Source organism: Hypanus sabinus, chromosome 2, assembly GCF_030144855.1.
Source record: "Hypanus sabinus isolate sHypSab1 chromosome 2, sHypSab1.hap1, whole genome shotgun sequence".
Lineage (NCBI taxonomy): Eukaryota > Metazoa > Chordata > Chondrichthyes > Myliobatiformes > Dasyatidae > Hypanus > Hypanus sabinus.
This window is the reverse complement of record NC_082707.1, coordinates 39737619-39761069: the sequence shown is the minus strand read 5'-3', so window position 1 is coordinate 39761069 and position 23451 is coordinate 39737619. Positions and strand designations below refer to the sequence as shown.

Below are 23451 nucleotides of genomic sequence, written 5' to 3'. Positions count from 1 at the left end.
CAGCTTTTTTTCCAAATTCAGTAAATAAGGTAATTAATGTTATTTGAACCATGCAAAGTTCCAAGCAATCACGAAATGTAAAGATATTTTACATTAACTTCACAGTTAGCTCTCGTAAACAAATTATTGGTTTCCTTCAATTCCTTCCACAATAGTGGACATATTGATTGAACGTAGAGGTTAAATGACATAAGAAATCTACTGGACTGCAGTCATGACTAAAATAAAAGACTTAATTAATGACAAGTACCTTTAATTCCCTAATCAAATTCCATTTGTAACAGCTAAGATTAAAAAGGAAGTGGATCTGTGCCTACCACAAATCTTTTAGTTCTAACAATATTCCAATACCCAATTTAAAAAAATACAGAAAAACTGCTCTTAAAAAAAGATCAAAATTACTTCAAGCATCACTCTTCACATCGGGAGCAAAAAAACAAAGTCAACGTCGACATCGCTTCTCCCTATAGATGCTGCCTGGCCTGCTGTGTTCCACCAGCATTTTGTGTGTGTTGTTGCTTGAATTTCCAGCATCTGCAGATTTCCTCGTGTTTGCTCAAGGATTCAGAGTTACTTTTTGTCATCAGCCAATTAGTCAATGTAAGCATCCTCATGTCTTTCTTGGAGAAACCATAAGTCCCAAAAAAGCCAAAAGAAAATATAATGAAAAAGGATATGTGTTTCACCCAAGCAAGGAGAAGTGGAAGGACATGGAGAGGTATCTGGAGAAGTGGAAAGGTAAGGAGAGGAGTGTAGAAAAGTGGGAGCAATGTAAGAAATGCAACAAAATACTCTCGTCTTCTCACCAATTCTGTGGTTTTCACGGATGCTGTTGGAGAACTTCCCAACTTTTCGTCTGTCTCCATAGATTCACTAGGGATAAAATTCAAAGTATTAATGATACAGAATCAACTGACTTATTTAATTAAAACTTCTGACTTAGTTTATGCTTACAATCCATCCTTAAAACCAATTATCTTGAGTTAACATCTCCGGTATTCCCTTTGGACTATATTAATTTCATTTCCCACATGGAACTAAAAACGTGAAAATAAGTTGTTCGAGATCGAATAATACCCATACAAGTTTTCACTTTAATGCTACATTATTCAATTATTGATGAACTGCAATTATACTTCTATAGGAGTACATAACAAAAAGAGCAATTCTAAAAGATAACTAATTTGCATTCAAGTTTAAGAGCACTGGTTAAAGCTACGTCTGCTTCCACAACATGCAAGAGTGGTATGAACCAAATCAAATCTGATCCCTTCTCATCTATGAGAATATATTCAGAAAATGTATTAAAACAGGCTTTTCAGTTACATATTCCAGCATATCAGTGATATCATCTTAGAGTTTACCATTGCACGTATCAGGGACACAGGTGAATTAAACCACAAAACACAGGAACACAATTAAGCCACTCAGCCTATCAAATCTGCTCTGTCATTCCACTGTGGTTGATTTATCATCCCTCTGAACCGCACTCTTCTGTTTTCTCATAGTAACCTTTGACACTCTTACTAATCAAGAACGTATCAACTACCACTTTAAATATATCCAAAGACTTGGCCCCCAGAGCCTTCTGTGGCAATGAATTCCAGATATTCACCACCCTTTGGCCAAAGAAGTTTCCCTTCATCTCTGTTCTAAAGGGATATCCTTATATTCTGAGGTTTTGCCCTCTGGCTCTAAGAAAACATTCTCTCCACATCCACTCTGTCTCGACCTTTCAATATTCTATCAGTTTCAATGAGTACAGACCTAGAGCCATCAACTGTTCCTCATATGTTAACCCTTCCATTCCCCGAATCATTTTCATGAACTTCCTCTGGACCCTCTTTAATGCCAGCACATCTTTTCATATGCAAGTGGCCCAAAACTGCCACAATACTCCAAAGTGCCATCTGACCAATGCCTTATAAAGCCTCAGCATCGTATCCTTGTTCTTATATTCTAGTCATCTCAAAATGAGTATAAACATTACATTTGTCTTCCTTACCACTGACTTAACCTGCAAGTTAACTTTTATGGAATTCTGCACAAGGACTCCCAAGTCTTTTTGCACCTGATTTTTGAAATTTTTCCCATTTAGAAAAGTCTACACCTTGATTCCTTCTATCAAAGTACAAGGCTATTCACTTCTCTGCACTATATTCCATCTGCCACTTTTTTGCCCATTCTCTCAAATAAGTCATGCAAATTCCCTCCTTCCTCAACACTACCTACCCCTCTGCCTATTTTTGTATAGTCTGCAAACTTGGCCACAAAGCGATCAATTCCATCATCCAAGTTGTTGACATATAATATGAAAAGTAGTCCAATATCAACTCTTGTGGAACATCATTATTCACCAGCAATCAACCAGAAAAGGCCCTTTGTTCCCATACTTTGCCTCCTGCCAGTCAGCCAGTTGTCTATCCATGCTAGTATCATTCCTGTAATACCATGGGTACTTATCTTGTTAAGCAGCCTCATGTGCGACACCTTATCAAAGGCCTTCTGAAAATCCAAGTAAACAACATCCACTGACTCCCTGCCTTAATCATCCTGCCTGTTATTTCCTCAAAGAATTCCAACAGATCTGTCAAGCAAGATTTCCCCTTAAGGAAACCATGCTGTATCATCCACTGGTCTTGAAAAATGGACTCTATCTTCCCAACCACTTAAGTCAGGCTAAATGACCTACAATTTCTGCCTACCTCCCTCTTCAGAGAGTGCAGTGATATTTACAATTTTCTAATCTTCTGAAACCATTCCAGAACCTAGTGATTCTTGGCAGATCTATTAATGCTTCCAAAAATAACTTCAGCTTCCCCTTTCAGAACCCTGGGGCGTATCCATCTGGTCCAGATGACCTACCACTCTTCACACCTTTCAGTTTCGAAGCACCTTCTCCTTAGTAATAGCAATTACATTCATTTCTACTCCTGACACTCTTGAATTCTGGGCATACAAGTGAAAAGAGACAAAAAATACATCCACTATTTCTTTGCCCCCCCATTACTACCTGTCCAGCATCCTTATCCAGTGGTCTAATATTGACTCGCACCTCCCTTTTACTTTTTATACAGCACATCCGGAAAAAAAGCTTCTGACATCCTTTTTTTTTAAAAAAAAATAACATTGGCTAACTCACCTTCATATTTCTCACCTTATGGCTTCTTAACTTCCCCTTCACCACCACCCTCCTCAGTCTGGCAGAACTAATCCTCATCCTCAGCAATTTCTCCTTCAGTTCCTCCCGCTCGGGGGGTATCCATGGGCACCCATTTGGGCCCAAGCTATGCCTGCTTCTTCCTTGCCTACAAAGAGCAGTCTATGTTTCAAGCCTTCCCTGGTGATGCTCACCAACTCTTCCCTTGCTACACTGATGATTGGTGCTGCTTCATGCAACAATGCTGAGCTCAGAATTTCATCACTCTAACTTCCACTCTGCCCATAACTTCACTTGGTCCATTTCTGACACCTCCCTCCCCTTTCTCAATCTCTCTGTCTCCATCTCTGCAGACACACTGTTGTCTGACCTCTTTTATAAACCTACTGATTCCTACGGTTATCTCCACTATAGCCCTTCTCACGCTGTCTCCTGTAAAGGTGCTAATCCCTTCCTCCACTATTGATGCTCCCCTCACCTGCATTTCCTTCATTTCCCGTACATCTGTGCTCACCCGACCTTCCCACTGGCTTTAATGGTGATAGAGTTCCTCTTCTCCACACCCACCATCCCACGCATCCAACACATCATCCTCCGTAACTTCCACCATCTCCAAACAGATCCTACCACCAAACATATCTTTGTCTTCACCCGACCACTTTCCGGGATTGCTGCCTCTGTGATTCCCTTGTCAACTCATCGACACCTACACTATTCACCTCCTTCCTCATCTGCATTCAGGGCACCAAACAGTCCTTCCAGGTGAAACAACACTTCACCTATGAATCTGCTGGGGTTGTCTATTATGTCCGATGCTCCTGATACAGCCTCCTCTACACTGGTGAGCCCCATTGTTATTTAGGGGACTACTTTGCTGAGCATCTCTGCACCATCCAGCAAAGTGGAACTTCCTGGTGGCCAAACAGTTTAATTCTCATTCCCACTCCCATACTGACATGTTAACCCACAGTCTCTTCTTGCATCAAGATGAGGCCACCCTCAGGGTGGAGTAGCAACACCTTATAGTCCATCTGGGTAGCCTCCAACCTGATGGCATGAATATCGATTTCTCCTTCTGGTTAAAAAAAAATTCTCTTCCCCTCCCCTCTTCTTCTATTCCTCACTCTGGCATCTCACCTGCCTGTCACCTCCTTCCTCTCCAGCCTTTTATCACCTAGCTTCACATATCACTTCCTAGCGATCCTCCTTCCACTCCCCCCAACCTTTTTACCCCGGCATCTTCCCCTTCCTTCCCAGTCCTGAAGAGGGGCATCAACTCGAAACATTAACTGTTTATTCATTTCCAAAGATGCTGTATGACATCTTTATTAGTATTAGTTGCCTTCTGCTTCTCAATCCTCTAACTCCTCACTAATTTTTGCTTTATTATACGCCCTCTCTTTTCCTTTTTAGCCACAGCTGCCTCATCTGCTCTTTAGAATACTTCTTCATCTTTGGGATGTATCTATCCGGTGCCTTCCAAACTGCCTGCAGAAATTACCTGTGCAATAAAAAGGCAGGCTATTATACAAAATTACACTGCAGTTCAGTAACCCTGCAAGAATGGACCAACCTATACTCTTCATATCTCACTACTGTCCTTTTCACAGTGCACAAATTTAACGTATCATTTTAAATGCCACTCACCACTGAGTAGCTATTCTCACAGCAGTTTCTTGCTGTCACGTTCATATACAAAATCATCCGTCTCATATGTAATGTATGAAAACATCCCAAAAAGTTAAATGTTGTGTTGCTGTTTTGTCAGTGTACCATTAACAGAACTATTTGACATAATTTAAACAGTTCCCTAAAGTACTTTCAGATTTTAAAATGCTGCAACTGCCATTTAATACAGAAAATGGCAGTACTACACTTGTGAAGTCAAAGGAAATTCAGGAGGGATTGTCATGGTACAGCATCTCTATATTCTTAAAAAACCAATCACTGCTTATTTATGAACAAGTTTTGCTACAAGAAAATACTGTGCTTTTACCTTTCTTTCTCAGTAATTGGTACAGTACCAGTATTAGTAGAACCTGGTACAACAGCAATAGGAGTGCCTACAGTCTTAAGGTTCTGGATGACACTCGACAAGAATTGTTGGCTGGCACTCTCATACAAGTCAAAACAGATCTGATAGGCCATCAGCAAGTTGTCGTCCTTCACAAGTTTTTCCAGGATATCACTAACTGCTTGGGGGTCATCCAGGAAAATGAGACACTGTAAAAATAAAATTTCAGAAGTTAGAGCAAATCCCCTCTGCAACTGCCAAAGACATTTCTGCAGCAAGGCAGCCCAATTCTGCCATCTACTGGTATTTAAAAATAGAAGAAGAATAGCACTTAACTTGACAGTGGAGTTATCGGGGCACCATCATGATGGTGTTTCCATAGCATGCTATTCTTGTTTTTACAAGGCCGAGTTGCTAACCCTACGCTCAACCCGACTTGGATTTGAACTCGGAACCTTCACTCCAGAGTCCGGCGCTGATATTATTACGCCACCAAGCAGGACACTGGTATTTAAACCAGATTTAATATTAGCTTTATGGGAAGATCTATCAATTTATTCAAGATTTCAGTTATGAAATCAAGTGTTTTTATTAAACAATTCTTCTCCAAAATTGTATTTAAAATTTACAAATTTACATCCACCATATTTGCAAATTTGCAACTATGAATCTTACCTGCAATGCATATTTGCCAAAAATCACACAATTAATGTACAGCAAGCAGGAAAATATCTTAAAATCATAGTCCAGCCTAACCACCAGCTGACAGAGATAATCTAAATCTTCATGTGCTCAAATAGCTGTGCTTTCTTAATGAATTATTTGCAATTTCAAATCTTAATACACTGAAATAGGGATTCACTGCTGTAGAACTGTTAATAACAGGGTGATAGCCCAAGAGTCACAAGATTTTTTATGAGAACTGCACATCTTACATCAAAACATCTCTTTTGAACCTTTAATGTTCCCATTCACTTAATTATATTTTTGCTTTCCCCAGCTAAAGCAATAATAAATTTCTGGGAGTCAGTACAGGGGAGAACAGGAGACATACAGTAACTATTTTTAAATTGCCTTCAAAAGATATTATAACTGCTCGCCTGAAAAGAATGCTTTCGGGAAATGCCAGATGAGAGGGTTAGGTACAAGATCAACTAATTTCTGGCATTTATTCACAGCCCAAGATAAATGTGAATAGGAATGGGGAGAAAGTGGAGTACATCTGATATTTGTTTAACAATGTTGTAAGAACGATAAGTTGCTAGAAAAAAACCTGATGAACAAAACCTAAAATGGAAAAGAAAATTCAAAAGATACTCAACAGGCCATATGTGGAGAGAGAAAAATAAAGTCAACTTTTCAGCTTAAAACAGATGCTGCTTGACCAGCAGTTATACATTGTTTCAGGTAGAAATGCTCCCATGGAAGCACTACTGAAAATCCTTAACTTGGATTTGTGGCAAGCACTTGAAAATAGTATTACCTGACAGACATTAATAAAGTCTGGTTTTTCCAGATTCATATACAGCTTGACCAGAACACGAAGGACTTCATTCCTGAATTGCTTATTCTGCATCAGTGACATGCACACTTTCACACTGTATGCAAGCATCCCAGAGATATCATTCTGTGAAAGAATAGAAGAGTTAAATATGGCACCATTCTGCAAACATTGTTTTGTTGGTATGTTATACCTAATGGACATTGCTAAATGAACAGGCGTTCTTACCAAAAGGCATCCTGTCATTTGCAGCTAAGAGCAGAAGGTACTGCAGCATCAGAACCAGATCAGCCAGGCTGGATTACAGCTTCTTCTCCCAAGCTGTTGGACTGCTTTACACCCTGTTGCCACCCAGCATACACATGCACCTTGTCTGAATGCTCTGCAACTCACTGGCACACTCTCAACTTGCTCTGGTCACTCTTCATCTTTCATTGCTGCTGTTACACATAGTTACACCACTGCTTGCTTTATTACAATAGTGCCAGTGACATTATACTGTTTCACATAAACACGTATTTTGTACTTTACGTCAACCTGTCATTCAGGCCATTCTGTTCAGGTACTAATACTATTTTGTGACTGTATGTGCTGGATTATAACTGAGTTTTGCACCTTTGCTCCAGAGGAACAATATATCATTTAGCTGTGTACATGTTGTATGACAATTACCTGGAACTTGAAACTAAATACAAATTAGCCACAGGACACAATTTATCTTCGTCTCTTCAGTGACACTAATTTGAAATGTCCACATTGTAGATTTACTAAAACAGCAGTATTAACTACTAAAGTAATAAAAGAAGTGGGGTCGGAAAAAATGCAGTACTTTCATAAACATTAACAATAGAAATACTTACAGATTCAAGAATCACTTTTTCAAAGACATCAAGCCTCCTGGTCTCCAAAGCAATGCCAATAGCTTGTTTGTATTTGTGGTCATCAAAGCACCGCTGGAACATCTTATTAACAATACCTTCTAATCGAGGGTCAATAGGTTTCTCCTCACCATCAGGTGTTTCCCTATTTTCAACTCGAAGTTTTGTATAGTGATCAATACATTTAGCTACAAAAAAAAATACAAACATTTAAAAACCTTTGTAAACCTTTTTCATATGAACAAAGTTATGACTACTCATTGTGTTGCCTCAAGACACTGGAGTTCTAAATCTTTCCTTGTATGTGTACTGAAACGATTCCATAGGTATCATGCTAAAATAATTACCTTTTGGAGGCACTGGCTAATCATTTCTGTCACTTGTACAACCAGTGAATTTCAGCTTAAAACCATGCTAAGCTGCAAACAGTTATTCCTCAAGCACCCCTGCACCTTTTGCCTCACAGCTGAAAGATCTGCTATTGGGAACAGATACTTTCTATTCCTTCCATCTAAAACAGTCATTTGTTTGTACACCTCCATCAAATCCCCTCAATCTAGTAAGTAAGCACCAAATTGAATTACTCCAGCTTTATTAGTCTAACATCGTACTTAACATCCCAAAGCCTTTCCACCATCTATAAGCCACAAGTCTGGAATATGATATAGACTAATCTCCACATGCCAAGAAAAGCATTCAAGAAGCTTGATGCAATCCAAAACAAAGCAATCCATTTAATCAGCATCCAATTAACTCAGTCTTCACTACCTCCACCAGCAGCATGACATGGTTACAAGTGTGTGCCATCTGAACTGTACTTCTATAAAGCACTGAGTACAGTTCACTAAACCACAGCCTCTGCCAGCAACAAAAAGAGCAGTGGGCACATGGGAATGCCATCCTCTGCAACTTCTTCAAATCACACATCATCTTGATTTGGAAATATATCAGCATTCCTTCACTGCCACTTAATGGAAATCCTAAAGCTCTCTTCTTGATTGCACTATGACTGTTCTATCATTAGAAATCAGAAAATTTATGCAATTCCAAAAAAATAAGAGTTGCAAGATTAGAAATCAGACAGCAATTTGAAAAAGGACCTAGTGCTTTCCCTGCATACAAGACAAATAAACTCTTCTCGGGCTTCTAGCCGGATACAGGTATTGATTATAAACAACATTTTAATGACAAACACGGCCATCCGTCTTCAAAATGCCAGTTATAATTGATACCTGTACCCAACTGGAAGTCCCAGAACAGTTTATTCATCAGACAGTACAGAAGTAATTTTATACTTTTCAAAATTAAATTTCCACAAAATATTAAAACATCAACAGGTGATACATGAGCTCAAAGATCCTTTAGTGCCACATTATCAGTGTTTAACATGCTTCACAAAATTCACATTCAAGGAATAGAAATTAGAATACTGCTAACCTATAATAGTTTCTACATATTCTGATTCATCATTGACATTGAAGAGGTCCCCAGCTCCAAGTGCATAATTCAACGATTCTTCAAAAGCTCCAAGATGATAAAAAACTTTAGACGCCACCAAAGCAGCAAACTCCCGACTCCGGAATGTCTCATCTTCATATAGTTCCTCACTAAAAATGGGCACAATGTTTAAGATGAATATTTTGATTATAAATTTTGCCTAGGTATGGGTAACGCGAATCAGTATCATTAATCTTCATTTATTTGTGAATAATGGAACCAACAATCTGCACGATAGTCACATTGTAATGTGGCTAATCCTTTGGAAACAGTTGTCTAAATATCTGTAACTTATTTGCATTAAAGTAGCTTTCATTCTTCTGGTTTAACGGTAACAGCTGTAAAATGGACATGGACTATGACAATGTAACCAGAGTCCAAGTGCACAGGAGTGAAAGAAAACTTAAAATGCTGCTTCTAATTCCTGAAGAGCAGAGGATGGGAGTTAGCATCCACAGACACATTTGATTGTTTATGTACTACTAAATTTATGAACCAAGCAAATTGAATACTTCATCCACATTACAGAAAATGTGCAGATACCCTTTTTAGAAATGACACAACCAACTGGAATACAAAGATACCATGCCGTTCTATAACTATCAAACCACAAGAAATTATGCATAAGCATACAAAAACAAGGTACAGAAATACAAAATGATCTTGAATACAAAAGCTCCACTGCTGAATTACATAAGTTTATAAATTTTTATTACCATAACAAGTCAGAGAGGTATTTGCTAGGAAAAATATTTAAAAAACAAATGCCTTACATTTTAACCACTGATTCTGAAATTTCAGCCCAGAAGTCATTGACAACAGAGTTCAGCTTGTGCAGAGCAAACTCCTGGAACAGAGAGCAAAAAAAATGTAAAGGCACAGAATATATTTTGATGTCTAACCAGGTATATTTTGATACCTAAACAGTGTGGATTGTATGCCCTTTCTTTAAATGAGTACAAAAGAAGCTGCAGATCTTTCTCATTCACACCTTAAAAACTCTTATGCCTCAGGATGACATCAAAGCAGTAACCAATAAAACTCCTCAATATTCATGGTAATGAAGAGACACTAAAGCTGAACCAAAATAACACAAGAGACACAAGAGGGAATGCAGAGGCTAAAAATCTGGATCAACACAATAAAAAGAAAGCTGGAAAAACTCAGCATGCCAGGCATCCATGGAGGAAAATGAACAGTCAATGTTTAATGTTTTGGGCCAAAGATCATTCATCAAGACGAGGTCCCAATGGATCGCATCCTGATGAATGGTCTCCCCTGACAGATCCAACTGCTCATTATCATCTATAGATCCTACCTGACTAGTTGCATTGATAATTACAATCAAAACACTGCCCTAAATTTAACATTTAGAACTCAAGTTAGTTGTTTCACCAGTGTTGTGATTAGAGTATCGGAGGTTTAATTCCCAAGATAGACACATTCATTTCACACTGAAATAATTTGCAAAAATCAGATGACCCTTAAAATATATTGGGGCTTTAGTCAAAATACTCCCTAAAATGTTTCCCAAACATAGAAAATTCTTCAACTTTTGTAAATTGTTTCTCTGAAGCACTTACCTTGAGCTGTGGCTCTTTTTCATCCAGAAGTGAAATGATTCCAGCTATAAAATACAATTATGGATGGAACATTAGCATAAAATATATTAGTTAACTCTAGCAAATCATTAAAAACAAGGGATGGTGTTGTTCAATGATTATCCAGGTAGAAAATGATAAATCAAAGACAGATTCTGGAAATCAAAAGAAAAGCTAGAAATGCTCAGCGTATCAAGCAACAATCAAAAGGAACAGAGTTGAAGACGCTTCATCGGATTTGGGAATAGGAGAAAGTAATTTTAAGTTGTAGAGAGGCTGTGGAAGGTTGCACTGGACTAAAGAAATATCTTTAATAGTAGAGTGACACTAGGGCTGTCAAGGGAATGAACTATCACAACATCGATGTAAGATTGACAGGTTAATCAAGTAAAGGGAGAAAGAAAAATGTGATATAAACACACACAAAAGATTTGCTAAAAAAGTGTGGTTGGTAATACACTACAGGTAGGTATGAAGACCATTGCTGGGTGAGGGGACTTCCGGTAAGATGGCGATTGCTTAGCTGCTCCGAACTTTTGTTCCGTTATTTTCGCTATCTTTGCACTAAATGTCTCCATTTTTTAAACCTTAGTTAGGAACTTTATTTGGTCTCTTTCACTCGCCTGCGAACACATCTACCTTACAATGTCTAACAAGAGTTCTAAATCCGGGAGAAAGGAAGTTTTGGCTCTGCCGACTGAGACCCTTGCTGTGCTGGAACAACACTGAGACGATATTTTAAAGGAATTTAGAACTACTTTCAACCAGCTGGACGCCAAACTGGATCGGATCAATGCTAGAGTGGACGAACATGCTGAACACTTATCTCGCATCGATTTGACTTCTGAAGATTTAAAAAGTTGTGTTCGATACTTGGAGACTCTCTGTTCCAGCCTAGAAGAAAAGTATGATAAACGCTTTCCAAAATGGTGGATCTTGAAAACCGGAGCAGACGTTGCAATCTACGAATCCTTGGTTTGCCAGAGGCCACCGAACAGGGATTCCCCCGTGAAGTTCTTCTCCGAGTTCCTTTGTGAGATATTCGGGAAAGATTTGCTTCCGAATCCGCCTGAGCTCGAAAGGGCACACAGGGTCCACGTTCCCCCCGCAATTCTGGGCTCCCGCCCGCGACCAGTAATTTTGTGCTTTCATCAATACCAGGTAAAACACCATCTGATTATGGAGGCATGTCACAGAGGTACTTTTGCTTTTCAAAATACAGTCATTCGCTTTGTGGAGGATTTCGCCCCCCAGGTTTTAAAGATGTGTACTGAGCTTAAAGGTGTAATGAAAGTGCTTTTTGATCGTGGTCTTAGACCCTCTCTTCGCAATCCTGCCGATTTACGGATCACGCTTAATACTGGAAAATATAAGTGGCTTAAGTCAGTGAAGGAGGCTGAGGAATTTGTTGGAAGTCTTCCGGCTATCCAGCCATCTTCAGAACCCGATTGGACCTCCTAAAATGGTGGATAAGTACCTCTCGTAGTAAAATTACTTTTTCTGGACTCAGACCTTACTCGAATCACTCAGGCATTATTTATTGAAACTCTAAGGGATGTTGACAATCTTTCCCTGGATTTGGTGTGTCTTTTTTTTTTAATAGACATTCTGTGCTTAATGTTTCCCTGTGGACGTTTAAATTGTACTTGTGTAATCTATTTTATTCTTGTATAACTTTATCTATAGTGTTTTACAATTGACGAACTTGTTTTGGAGGTTTGAAGTCTTTATTGAAGGCCTCCCTGTTGGTTGATTCACAGTTTAACTGCTGATTATTTTTTTTTCACTTTTTTTTATTTTTTTCTTCTTCTCTGTAAATGGTTGTTAAGTACTCTCCTTGAAGACCATTGCTTGTGGTTCCAAGCAAGTCTCCCCATGACCACATGGGTTTCTGCAGACTGCTCCAATTTTCTCTTCAACCTAGAGGTCATGATGTTATATTGGTTGGTAAAAGAATCAAAGGGGAGTTGATGGGTTTGTGGTAACTGACAGGGAAAAAAAGTAGAAAATGAGATTAACATTCTCCTTCAGTGTGATAATAACTAAGAATAGATGTTAAAATGTCAGTAAAGATTTCCTTTTAATCACAGAAAACTACTTTTATGGAAGAATTCAAAACAATAAATCAAGTACTGTACAAATAACTAGACCTTAAACATTCAGGAACAAAATCAAAAATCTTCTACATTTAAAATATATCACTTCACTTAAAGGCTAGGTTAATTTTCTGACTGAAAAGACTGATCTAAGATTTGTTTGCAAAGACTGGGTATCAAGTAATGTGGATCAAAAATAGAAAAGCAGATTTGAGGAACAGATCAACAATCATCCAACATTTGAACAGGAGATGCTCAAAAGACTGGATAGCACACTCATGTTTCTTTAGAATTGTTCACACTCCAATCTTTTACTAATTATCCATTTAATATACTAACATCTCTTAGCAAAATTTGAATTAGTCTGCATTTCTTAGTTCACACAACTTTTCATGCCAAGTTTAGTGTCATATGCTCAAGTACAGCTAGTTAGAATGAAAAACTTGCAGGCACATACTACACACACTGCACAGGTAGTACCAAATTCCTCCTCTGTGCTACATTAACTCCATCTTCAAAAGTTTCAATCACTTAAGTTGTCTGAGTTTACTTCCTTGTGATCATTTCATCTTTGAACAATTTGAACTATATTCTACTTTAAGTAAAAGCCAAAAGCCATGGTTGAACTAGGAGATTCAGTCTGCTAAAGGCTAAATCTGTGGCAATCAAGACCAGTGACTCAGAACTATACAAATTGTCTAGGTATGACTGACTGACAGATGGCCAATATTTGCTACAAAGTGAAACCTAACATCATGAATGGTTGTGATGCTTCACTTCTAGATGTTTTTCATGTGCTTTTCATGCACATTTTGAAAGCGAGGATAAAACTATACGTCTGCAAATCCCGGCAGCATCTGGTAATCTTGTGATCTCTGTCTCGGAGGCCAATGTCAGAACATTGTTCAAGAGAGTGAACCCTCTCACAAAGCATCAGGTCCTGACGGCATACCTGGTAGAGCACTGAAAACCTGTATCAATCAACTGGTGGGAGTGTTCAAAGGTATCTTCAATTTCCCACTGCTGCATTTGGAGGTTCCCACCAGCTTCAAAAGGATGACAATCATACCAGTGCCCAAGAAGCACAGGGTGAGCTGCCTCAATGACAGTCACCCAGTTGCACACAAAACTGTAATGAAGTGCTTTGAATCTTCATGGCTAGAATCAATTCTTGCTTAAGCAAAGACCTGCAATTTGCTTATCGCCACAATAGATCAACATCGGATGCAATCTCACTGACTTTCCACTCACCCTTGCATCAACTGGACAATAACAATATCTATATCAGACTGATGTTTATTGATTCCAACTCAGTGTTCAACACAATCACACCCCCAGTTCTAATCTACAAGCTCCAAAACCTGGGCCTCCATACCTCCAGTCAACTGGATCTTTGACTTCCTCACTGGAAACCAGTAAGTGCAGTTCAGAAATAACACCACCTCACTGACAATCAACACTGGTGGGGCGGAGTTTCAAGATGGTGACGTAGACATCTGTCTTTTAGGCGCTCTTCATTTTTTAAGCTATAATCACCCTTTAATCAAATCTTTTCGTACTTAACTACATGGGTTGATATTTACGATTTATTTCTTTTTTAAAATAATACCTGATTTAATTTTTTCAAACTTAAAATGTCTGTACCTAAGAAATCGTCTAAAGACCCTATATCTCTCGATGCAATCTCTAGTCTTCTGGATACTAAACTTGCAAGTCTGGAAAACAAACTTACTGCGAAAATGTCTGAGCTTGAAGAAGTCGTTAGATCATTTGATACCAAGCTTCAATCGCTGGCAGCAGATATTGAACGGCATGAAGAAAAGTTTGCGGCTCTTGACAAGATAATTTGTGAAAAAATACGTACAATCGAAACTTTGGAGGAGAAGGTACGATCAACCGCTAAAATAGTGGAGCAGAATAAGTTTAAAATCACCGATCTCGCAGACAGAACTTGCGTATTATTGGATTTCCCGAAAATGTTGAGTCTGGTGACTTAACTGAATATTTCTCTAACTTATTGCGGGAAATTTTTGGCGAGGACGCTTTGCGCGTTAAACCGTGCCCACAGAGTTTCGAGATTTTCGGCTGCGAAAGACAAGCCACGAGCTGTGATTGTCCGTCTCCATTATCCTCAGGAGAAAGCTTTTAATTCGATTAGCTCATCAGAAAGGTATGATTTCTCACAAAAACAACAAGTTTCGTATTGTTGAGGATTATTCATTCGAGGTGATGAGGGCGAGAATCGCTTTTAAACCGGTGATGGCAGAGATTCATTCGATTGGACTTAAACAAGCTTTAAGATACCCAGCGAATCTCAGAATTACGTTGAGTGATGCCAGTCAGCACTTCTTTAATACTCCGGAAGAAGCGAAGAAATTCGTTGAAGAATATCGGTCTTCTAGAACAAGTTGAACTATGTGTTATGTTGAAGAATTTTTGGAGAGAAGACGCCATTCCACTTTTAGGCTTTAACTTATGAAGCTGCGGTATAGCTTTTTACTTTGGTCTGTAGACCTGGTTTTTTTTTATTATCATGATTTACAGATGCTCTTTTAATTTTACTATAATGTTTTTTTTTAATTTTTTTTTCCCTCTGGATTAGATATACACGTTAAGATTTTGTAATAATGATTTATTTTTTAAGATGTCATTTCTTTTTCCCATAAGACTTTGCTTTCCATAAGCGTTTATTTGCCTGTATTTGAGAATGGGACGAATGTCTTGAATTTTTGGACCTTTTTTTATATATATTGTAGTGGTTATTGAATCCTTTTTTAATCTTATTTTGATGACCTTTTTTTTTAAAAAAAGATTGACGAATTTACATTTATATTCTGTAATATGGTCCTTTCAAAATGTCGTTTCTTCTTCCCACAAGTCTCTGTTTTTGAAACGTCATTTTCTTATATTTGAATATGGAATCTTTTTTTAAAGGCATATTACACTACTTTAAATTTCAATGGTTATCCTTTTTTTTATTAATAATTTTTTGCTTTTTTATATTATTTTTTCATTTTGATTGATATATATTCTTTCTTTTTACAACCCTGTATTTATATCTGGGTGTTATATAGTTTCTCCTTTCTTTCTTTTCATGAAGTTGCCATCTTGAAAATGGGGGTAATATTACTATTAGTTCGTGCGCCTGCCGCTTGGCTTTTATTCGAGGGGTTGGGGGAGGGGGGAGGGATCTTTTTTCACGCTTTTGCTTTTTTTTTGCTTTTAGTTTATGGGCCAACTTTAAATTATTAATATTGTTGAGGTGTCATGTTCTCCGGTTGCTCCTGAATCATTTTTCCTTCTTCCTGAATTATGGGTTATGTGTCTTTTTAACCTTTTATGATATACACAACTAATATTGGCATGATGGATAAGCTTATTAACTTTATCGCTTGGAATACTAATGGTTTAAATCATCCGATTAAACGTAAAAAAATATTTAAAGTATTCCATAGACTAAACGCTAATATTATTTTTGCACAGGAGACCCATATTAGGAGGGAGGATAATCAACGTTTTTTTAGGTTCTGGAAGGGTCAACAATTTCACTCGAATTGTACCGCCAAAATTAGGGATGTGTCTATTTTTATAGACCCCTCAATTTCGTTTACACATCATGAAATTATTTCTGATCCACAGGGCAGATTTTTGTTGATAACTGGTTCACTTTTTAATCGAAAAGTGGTTCTAGTTAATATTTATGCTCCAAACTTTGACTGCCCTGAATTTTTTAAACATTTACTTCCCTTCCTAATCTAAATGAATATATGTTGATAATGGGTGGAGATTTCAATTGTTGTCTGAATCCTTTGATGGATAGATCTAAACCTATCCGAATTCTTCCGAATAGATCAGCCTTACTTATTAATTCTTTTATGGTTGATTCGGGAATTACTGAAATATGGCGGTTTTTGAACCCTAAAGATAAAGAATTTTCATTTTTTTCACATGTATATCACAGTTATTCTAGAATTGATTATTTCCTTATTGATCATCGTTTATTAACAGATGTTACTGATTGTAAATATGATTCTATTACTATTTCGGAACATGCACCTTTGAAGTTATCTATCAAGATTTCGGACTTTTCCAATAATACTAGATCTTGGAGACTTAACGCTACTTTGCTTCAAGACCCAGAATTTATCACCTACATAAAACAGCAAATTGACTTGTTTTTCTCAACAAACTATACTGAAGAGATTGACAGAGGAATACTTTAGGACTCTTTTAAGGCTTTTATCTGTGGACAAATTATCTCATATTCCATTGGTAAAAGAAAACAAAGATATTTAGATATTGCTTTATTATTGGATAAAATTAAAGAAATTGATAAGATTTATTCCGTGACTCCTACCAAAGAACTTTATAAGAAGAGAGTTGAGCTTCAAATGGAGCATAGCTTATTATTATCTTCTTCAATTGAGAATCAATTAATTAGGACCAGGGCTCAATTTTATATCCATAGTGATCGAACTGGTAAACTGTTAGCTAATCAATTAAAAGCTATTTCGACTAAGCGACAAATTATTAAAATTTGTAAACAAGACGGTAATCTAACTACTGATCATAAAGAAATCAATAACACTTTTCAAGATTTTTATAAATCATTATATCAATCAGAATTTGATGGTGATCTGTCCATGATGGATAATTTTTTTAACAACTTGAATATTCCTAAACTGACGGATGAAGATCGGAGCTTGTTCGATGCTCCTATCTCTCTGGCCGAAATAGGAGAGGCTATCTCATCAATGAATTCAGGGAAAGCTCCTGGTCCTGATGGTTATATTATAGAATTTTTTAAAACTTTTTCTTCTTTGCTTTCCCCTTGGTTATGTGAAATCTTTAATGATGCATTTGCTAAGAAGAGATTACCTCAATCTTTTTATGAAGCTACTCTCTAATTCTTAAAAAAAATAAGGATCCTACTTTATGTGCATCTTATCGCCCTATATCACTATTAAATGTAGACTCTAAGATTCTTACAACAATTTTAGCCATTAGGTTAGAAAAGGTACTATCACAGATTATTTCAGAAGGCCAAACTGATTTTATTAGGAATCAGTATTCCTTTTTTAATGTTAGAAAATTGATTAATATAATTTAAACTTCATCACCCATAATCCCAGAATGTGTTATTTCATTAGATGCTGAAAAAGCTTTTGATAGAGTTGAATGGACATACTTATTTAACGCTTTGAGATATTTTAATTTTAGTTCTAATTTTATATCATGGATCAAACTAATATATTATAAACCTGTTGCTTCTGTTCTTACAAATAATTACAGATCCTCTTTTTTTCCAATTATCTCGTGGTATGAGACAAGGTTGTCCCTTAAGTCCTTTATTATTTAATATCGCATTATGACCTTTAGCTATTGCTATTCGTGAATCTCCTAATATTTTTGGTATTACCCGTAATGAGAAGTTATACAAGTTATCACTTTATGCTGATGACATTGTTATATATTTCTGATCCTGACAGGTCTATTCCCGCTATTTTATCCTTGTTGGCTCAATTTGGTAGTTTTTCTGGTTATAAACTAAACTTGGATAAGAGTGATTTATTCCCCTTAAACGCGCAAACTTTATTGAATGATAGGATACCATTTAAAGTTGTTACTGATAATTTTATCTATTTAGGTATAAAAATTACCAAGAAATATAAAGATTTATTTAGACTGAATTTTTTACCTATGCTCCATCAAATTCAACAACTTACTACAAGATGGTCTCCCCTATCCTTATCATTAGTTGGTCGGATTAATGCTATTAAAATGATGATTTTACCGAAATTTTTATATTTATTTCAAGCTTTACCAATTTTTATTCCTAAATCTTTTTTTGATAACATTGATTCAAAAATTTCCTCATTTGTGTGGCAAAATAAAAACCCCAGGTTAAATAAAAGGCAATTACAAAAATCTAAAAAAGATGGTGGTTTAGCTTTACCTAACTTTAGATTTTACTATTGGGCGAATAACATTCGTAACCTAATATATTGGAAATTAGATTTGGATTCACCATTGTGCCCACAGTGGGTAAATTTAGAATGCAATGAGGCACAGGGATATTCTCTATTCTCCGTTCTTGGTTCTTCTCTTCCTGCTGATTTAGTTAAATTCAATAAACAGATATTTAATCCTGTTGTCAAACATACATTACGAATTTGGTTTCAATTTCGTAAGTTTTTTACTCTGAAAAACTTTGTTCTTGATAGCCCTATTTTACTTAATTTTTTTTAAACCTTCTTTGACAGATCAAGCTTTTAGCATATGGAAAAGGTATAAAATCTTTTTTTTTAAGGTAGTTTGATGTCTTTCGACCAACTTTCCAACAAATTTAAGTTACCTAAATCTAATTTTTTTTTTAGATATTTACAAATCAGAAATTTTTTTACATAAAGTTCTACCATCTTTCCCCAATTCAACTTCAATGGATTTCTCAGATTTGATTTTTACCTTAAATCCTTGTCAGAAGGGATTAGTGGCTTTTATTTATAATATGATTATGAAGATACAACCAGAAATATCAGGTAGAATTAAACAAGAATGGGAAAAAGAACTTCCAATATAATATATCAACAGAAAAATGGGAAAAATTTTTACAAATGGTTAATTCTTCTTCTATATGTGCTAAACATGCTTTAATACAATTTAAAATTGTACATAGAGCTCATATGTCTAAAGATAAGCTTGCTCAATTCTATTCTCATATTAACCCTCAATGTGACAGATGTCATTCAGATGTGGCTTCATTGACCCACATGTTTTGGTCATGTCCCACTTTACATAACTATTGGAAGGACATATTTGCTACCATTTCCTCAATTTGGAATATCGATTTACAACCTCATTTTATTACTGCAATTTTTGGTATACCAAATGAGGATGGTAATCATTTTCCCCTTCAATTAGACAAATGATTGCTTTTGTAACATTAATGGCCAGAAGGTCTATATTACAAAATTGGAAAGAAGTAAATCCTCCTACCACGTTTCAGTGGTTCTCTCAAACTATTTCTTATCTGAGCTTGGAAAAAATTAGAAGCACTATTTTTGACTCATCAATTAAATTTGAAGAAACTTGGGGACCGTTCATTCGACATTTTCATATGAATTAATTTGGCCTCTTCCAGACCTTCTCTCTGCTTGTTCAGGTATGGAGTTCCAGAGTTTTTGACACTATGATATACATATAAACTGTTATTATTGCCCATGTTAGTTTAGTTTAGTGTTTTTTTTTCTCTCAATATATATTTTTTCTTGTATTTTTAATTTTTTTTTCTTTTGATGATTATTTTTATTTTTTTCATATATAATTATTATAGGCTTGATTGATTAATGTACTATTTTTTGTTGATATTTAATAGGATATTGTTATCTTATTATTAATGCAATTTCAAGTCTATTGCACTTATAACCTATTCATTATTATGTTATGTTTTTTTATATATGAAACTCAATAAAAAGATTGAAAAAGAAAGAAAAGAACACTGGTGAACCCCAAGGATGTGTGTTAATCCCACTACTCTACTCTCTCTACACCCATGACTGTGTAGCTAGGCACAGCTCAAATGCCATCTATAAATATGCTGACAACGCAGCTGTTGTTGGCAGAATATCAGATGGTGACTGTCGTAACTGTGATCAAAGTCACCAGCGAAACTCTGAAGTTGGTTATAGTCTGTATTTAGCACAAGCAGGCATTCTCATGGAAACATTCTTTTACTTACAAACACAAAAATTCACAATTTTATATCCTTAAAATCAAAGGTAACAGCAGGTGATTCAATTTAATTTTAATAGTTACAATGACATTGTTTCCTTCAGTACTTGGGGTTGACAAATGATCATTTGAGATACATAGTGCAAGCACATTGTAATTGATGATACTTCTGAAAGTCTAAATATCATTGTGAGAAACAAATTAACACAAATGTGCTGTCTTTACGACAGTTATTTAGTTTATAATATTTTCGCTTAGTAATTCATTCAATAGTATTTTCTAGTTAGAATTAGAAGTGTTTAAAGTATATTCATTGCATGTAAAATATATCGGCATGCGATGACGTCACATCCGGTTTCACCGCGTCTTGTGGGAAAATACCGGTTTGAAATTAGCGCGAGGGTGGGGGCTTACCATGAGGCTCACCTGAGCAGAAGTTGTTTTGCAGGCATGAGAAATCACAGTGAGAGCAACGCTGTAAGTTAATAGATAATCGATATATTGAACTAAGATGTTAATGCCGATCCTGTTAGAAGTAACGACGGTAGATAATGTTTATGCTTTTGTTAGTTAAAGAGTCGCGGATAGTTTGCATGGAAGTGTATTTAAAGTAGTCAATGGAGCAGGTAAACTCTCCCTGTATACTGCACCTTAGTGTAATGTAGTTATAGTCACCTTTGCAAGTATTTACACTTGAAATGTGATATTAAGGAAGGAACAAATACTGTATCAATCTTGTATTGTTTTATCAACAGTTTTCACCATATGTTAATGTGAAGAGTGAACAGTAAATGGTTAATCTTACTACGATCTGGTTCTTATTAACTGTGGTTTATCTCGACGTTAAATTCGGCGTTCGTGACACGCGAAGGAGAACGTTACAGTGAAAAAGCGGCATTATCAGGTGTTTCAAGTGCTGCAATGTCAGCTCAATCCAGCATCAAGTCGACGCCGCCCAGCGACAAGGGCAGTAAACCGACATCAAGTAAGCCCACCCAGGCGTTATCAGGTGTTCCAAGTGCTGCAATGTCAGCTCGATCTGGGATCAAGTCGATGGCGCCCAGCGACAAGGGCAGTAGAACGACATCAAGTAAGTCCACACAGGCAAGAGCCAAGGCAGAAGCCGCCAAGGTGCGACTGCGTTACGCCAAACAAGAAGCAGTTTTGAAAATGAAACAGGCCACCAGAGAAGCCGAAATCCAGAAAGAAAGGGCCGCCAGACAAAGAGAAGAGGCTGCCAGAGAAGCCGAAATCCAGAAAGAAAGGGCCGCCAGACAAAGAGAAGAGGCCGCCAGAGAAGCCGAAAAGGCTGCCCGAGAAGCCGAAACCCAGTTGGAAATGGCAAAAATATCGACAGAGTTGCAAGTGCTGCAGCTAGAAAGAGAAGAAGAAGCTGCCATGGTGGAAGCAGAGTACATAGAAGAAGCTGAAGGGTCGCGTGATCTGACCGAAGCAAGATCTACTTTAGAAAGGACCAGACTGGAACGCACAAGCGACTATGTACAATCTCAAATAGACAGGCAGGCTCGTCTCCCCTCTCCATACGTATTCGATAACTTCCCCAGCTACGAGGAACCTCAGAGAGTCACGATTGCATCACATCCATACGAGGAAGGAAATTTACCCTCACGGCTCCGTGATGAAGTCAAGAATGAAAGAACCGACAATGCTCCTTCACCCCCACAACAGGATGGCGGGGAGGGAGAGGTTCACTCCAGGACAACAATTGTCAGCTCGAACTGTACAGAAGTTTGCGGTCAAACTCAGTCAAGCCGTTCTTATTCCAAGATCTGCCTCACTGAGGTGTACCCTAAAGAAGCACAACAAGACATTACCAAGCGTAAAGTAACCGACGAGACGCTAGGTCAGTCAGTTTTCGTTCAAACCGAGCACGGAAACAAACTTGCACAATCAGCTCAAGATACCATTTCTTTAAAACCCAAAGACACCAAGGTCTTCAGAGATGAAGCAAATAATGGGGTTGCCCCATTGCCTTTCAGAGAACCACGCCAGCGCTCACCAGATAACAAAGAGCAGGCAGTCAAACGGTTCACGTCCTTACGGAAAACCCAGAAAAGGAAACCTGAGATGCAGCAACGCACCCGATTGGCCCACGAGGTACTGTGCACCCTAATGGCAGAGGTCACAGCCATTATAAACGCACAATCATTCCTACCTGTGTCTTCTGACCCAGAAAACCCCTTTATACTTTCGCCATCAACGCTCCTTACGCAGAAGACAGGAGCACCTCCTCCACCAGGAGACTTTTCAGACAAGGATTTGTACACAAAGCAATGGAGACAAGTCCAGGCTCTGGCAAATCAGTTCTGGCCTCGCTGGAGACAAAAATATCTACCTTTGTTGCAACAGAGACAAAAGTGGACAGAACCCCACAGGAATCTTCAAGTTGGAGACTTAGTCCTGCTCAGGGACAAGCAAGCCACCCGCAACAGCTGGCCAACGGCCAGAATCACTGCTACATTCCCTAGCGAGGATGGACATGTCAGGAAGATCGAATTGAAGACTACCGACCAAGGCGATGTGAAAATTTACCAAAGGCCAGTTACAGAAGTTATTCTACTTCTACCCAATGACTGATTAAGAGACTAAGTTTTGTACTCTGCTCATTGTGACCTTACGAAGGTCAAGCGGGGAGTGTGCTGTCTTTACGACAGTTATTTAGTTTATAATATTTTCGCTTAGTAATTCATTCAATAGTATTTTCTAGTTAGAATTAGAAGTGTTTAAAGTATATTCATTGCATGTAAAATATATCGGCATGCGATGACGTCACATCCGGTTTCACCGCGTCTTGTGGGAAAATACCGGTTTGAAATTAGCGCGAGGGTGGGGGCTTACCACGAGGCTCACCTGAGCAGAAGTTGTTTTGCAGGCATGAGAAATCACAGTGAGAGCAACGCTGTAAGTTAATAGATAATCGATATATTGAACTAAGATGTTAATGCCGATCCT

The 23451-nt window shown here is 37.5% G+C and overlaps 1 protein-coding gene across 1 annotated transcript in view; it reads right to left on the bottom strand.

The window, feature by feature from the left end:
• Nucleotides 1-23451, bottom strand: part of psmd1 (proteasome 26S subunit, non-ATPase 1) — a 145903-nt gene that overhangs the window by 112298 nt on the left and 10154 nt on the right. Inside the window, exons 2-8 of the mRNA XM_059944518.1 lie at nucleotides 10634-10677; nucleotides 9824-9897; nucleotides 8991-9160; nucleotides 7536-7741; nucleotides 6658-6801; nucleotides 5157-5383; nucleotides 807-873 (exon numbers count right to left, since the gene is read on the bottom strand). Coding sequence (XP_059800501.1) covers nucleotides 807-873; nucleotides 5157-5383; nucleotides 6658-6801; nucleotides 7536-7741; nucleotides 8991-9160; nucleotides 9824-9897; nucleotides 10634-10677 — 932 coding nt within the window. The remainder of the gene's footprint in view (nucleotides 1-806; nucleotides 874-5156; nucleotides 5384-6657; nucleotides 6802-7535; nucleotides 7742-8990; nucleotides 9161-9823; nucleotides 9898-10633; nucleotides 10678-23451) is intronic.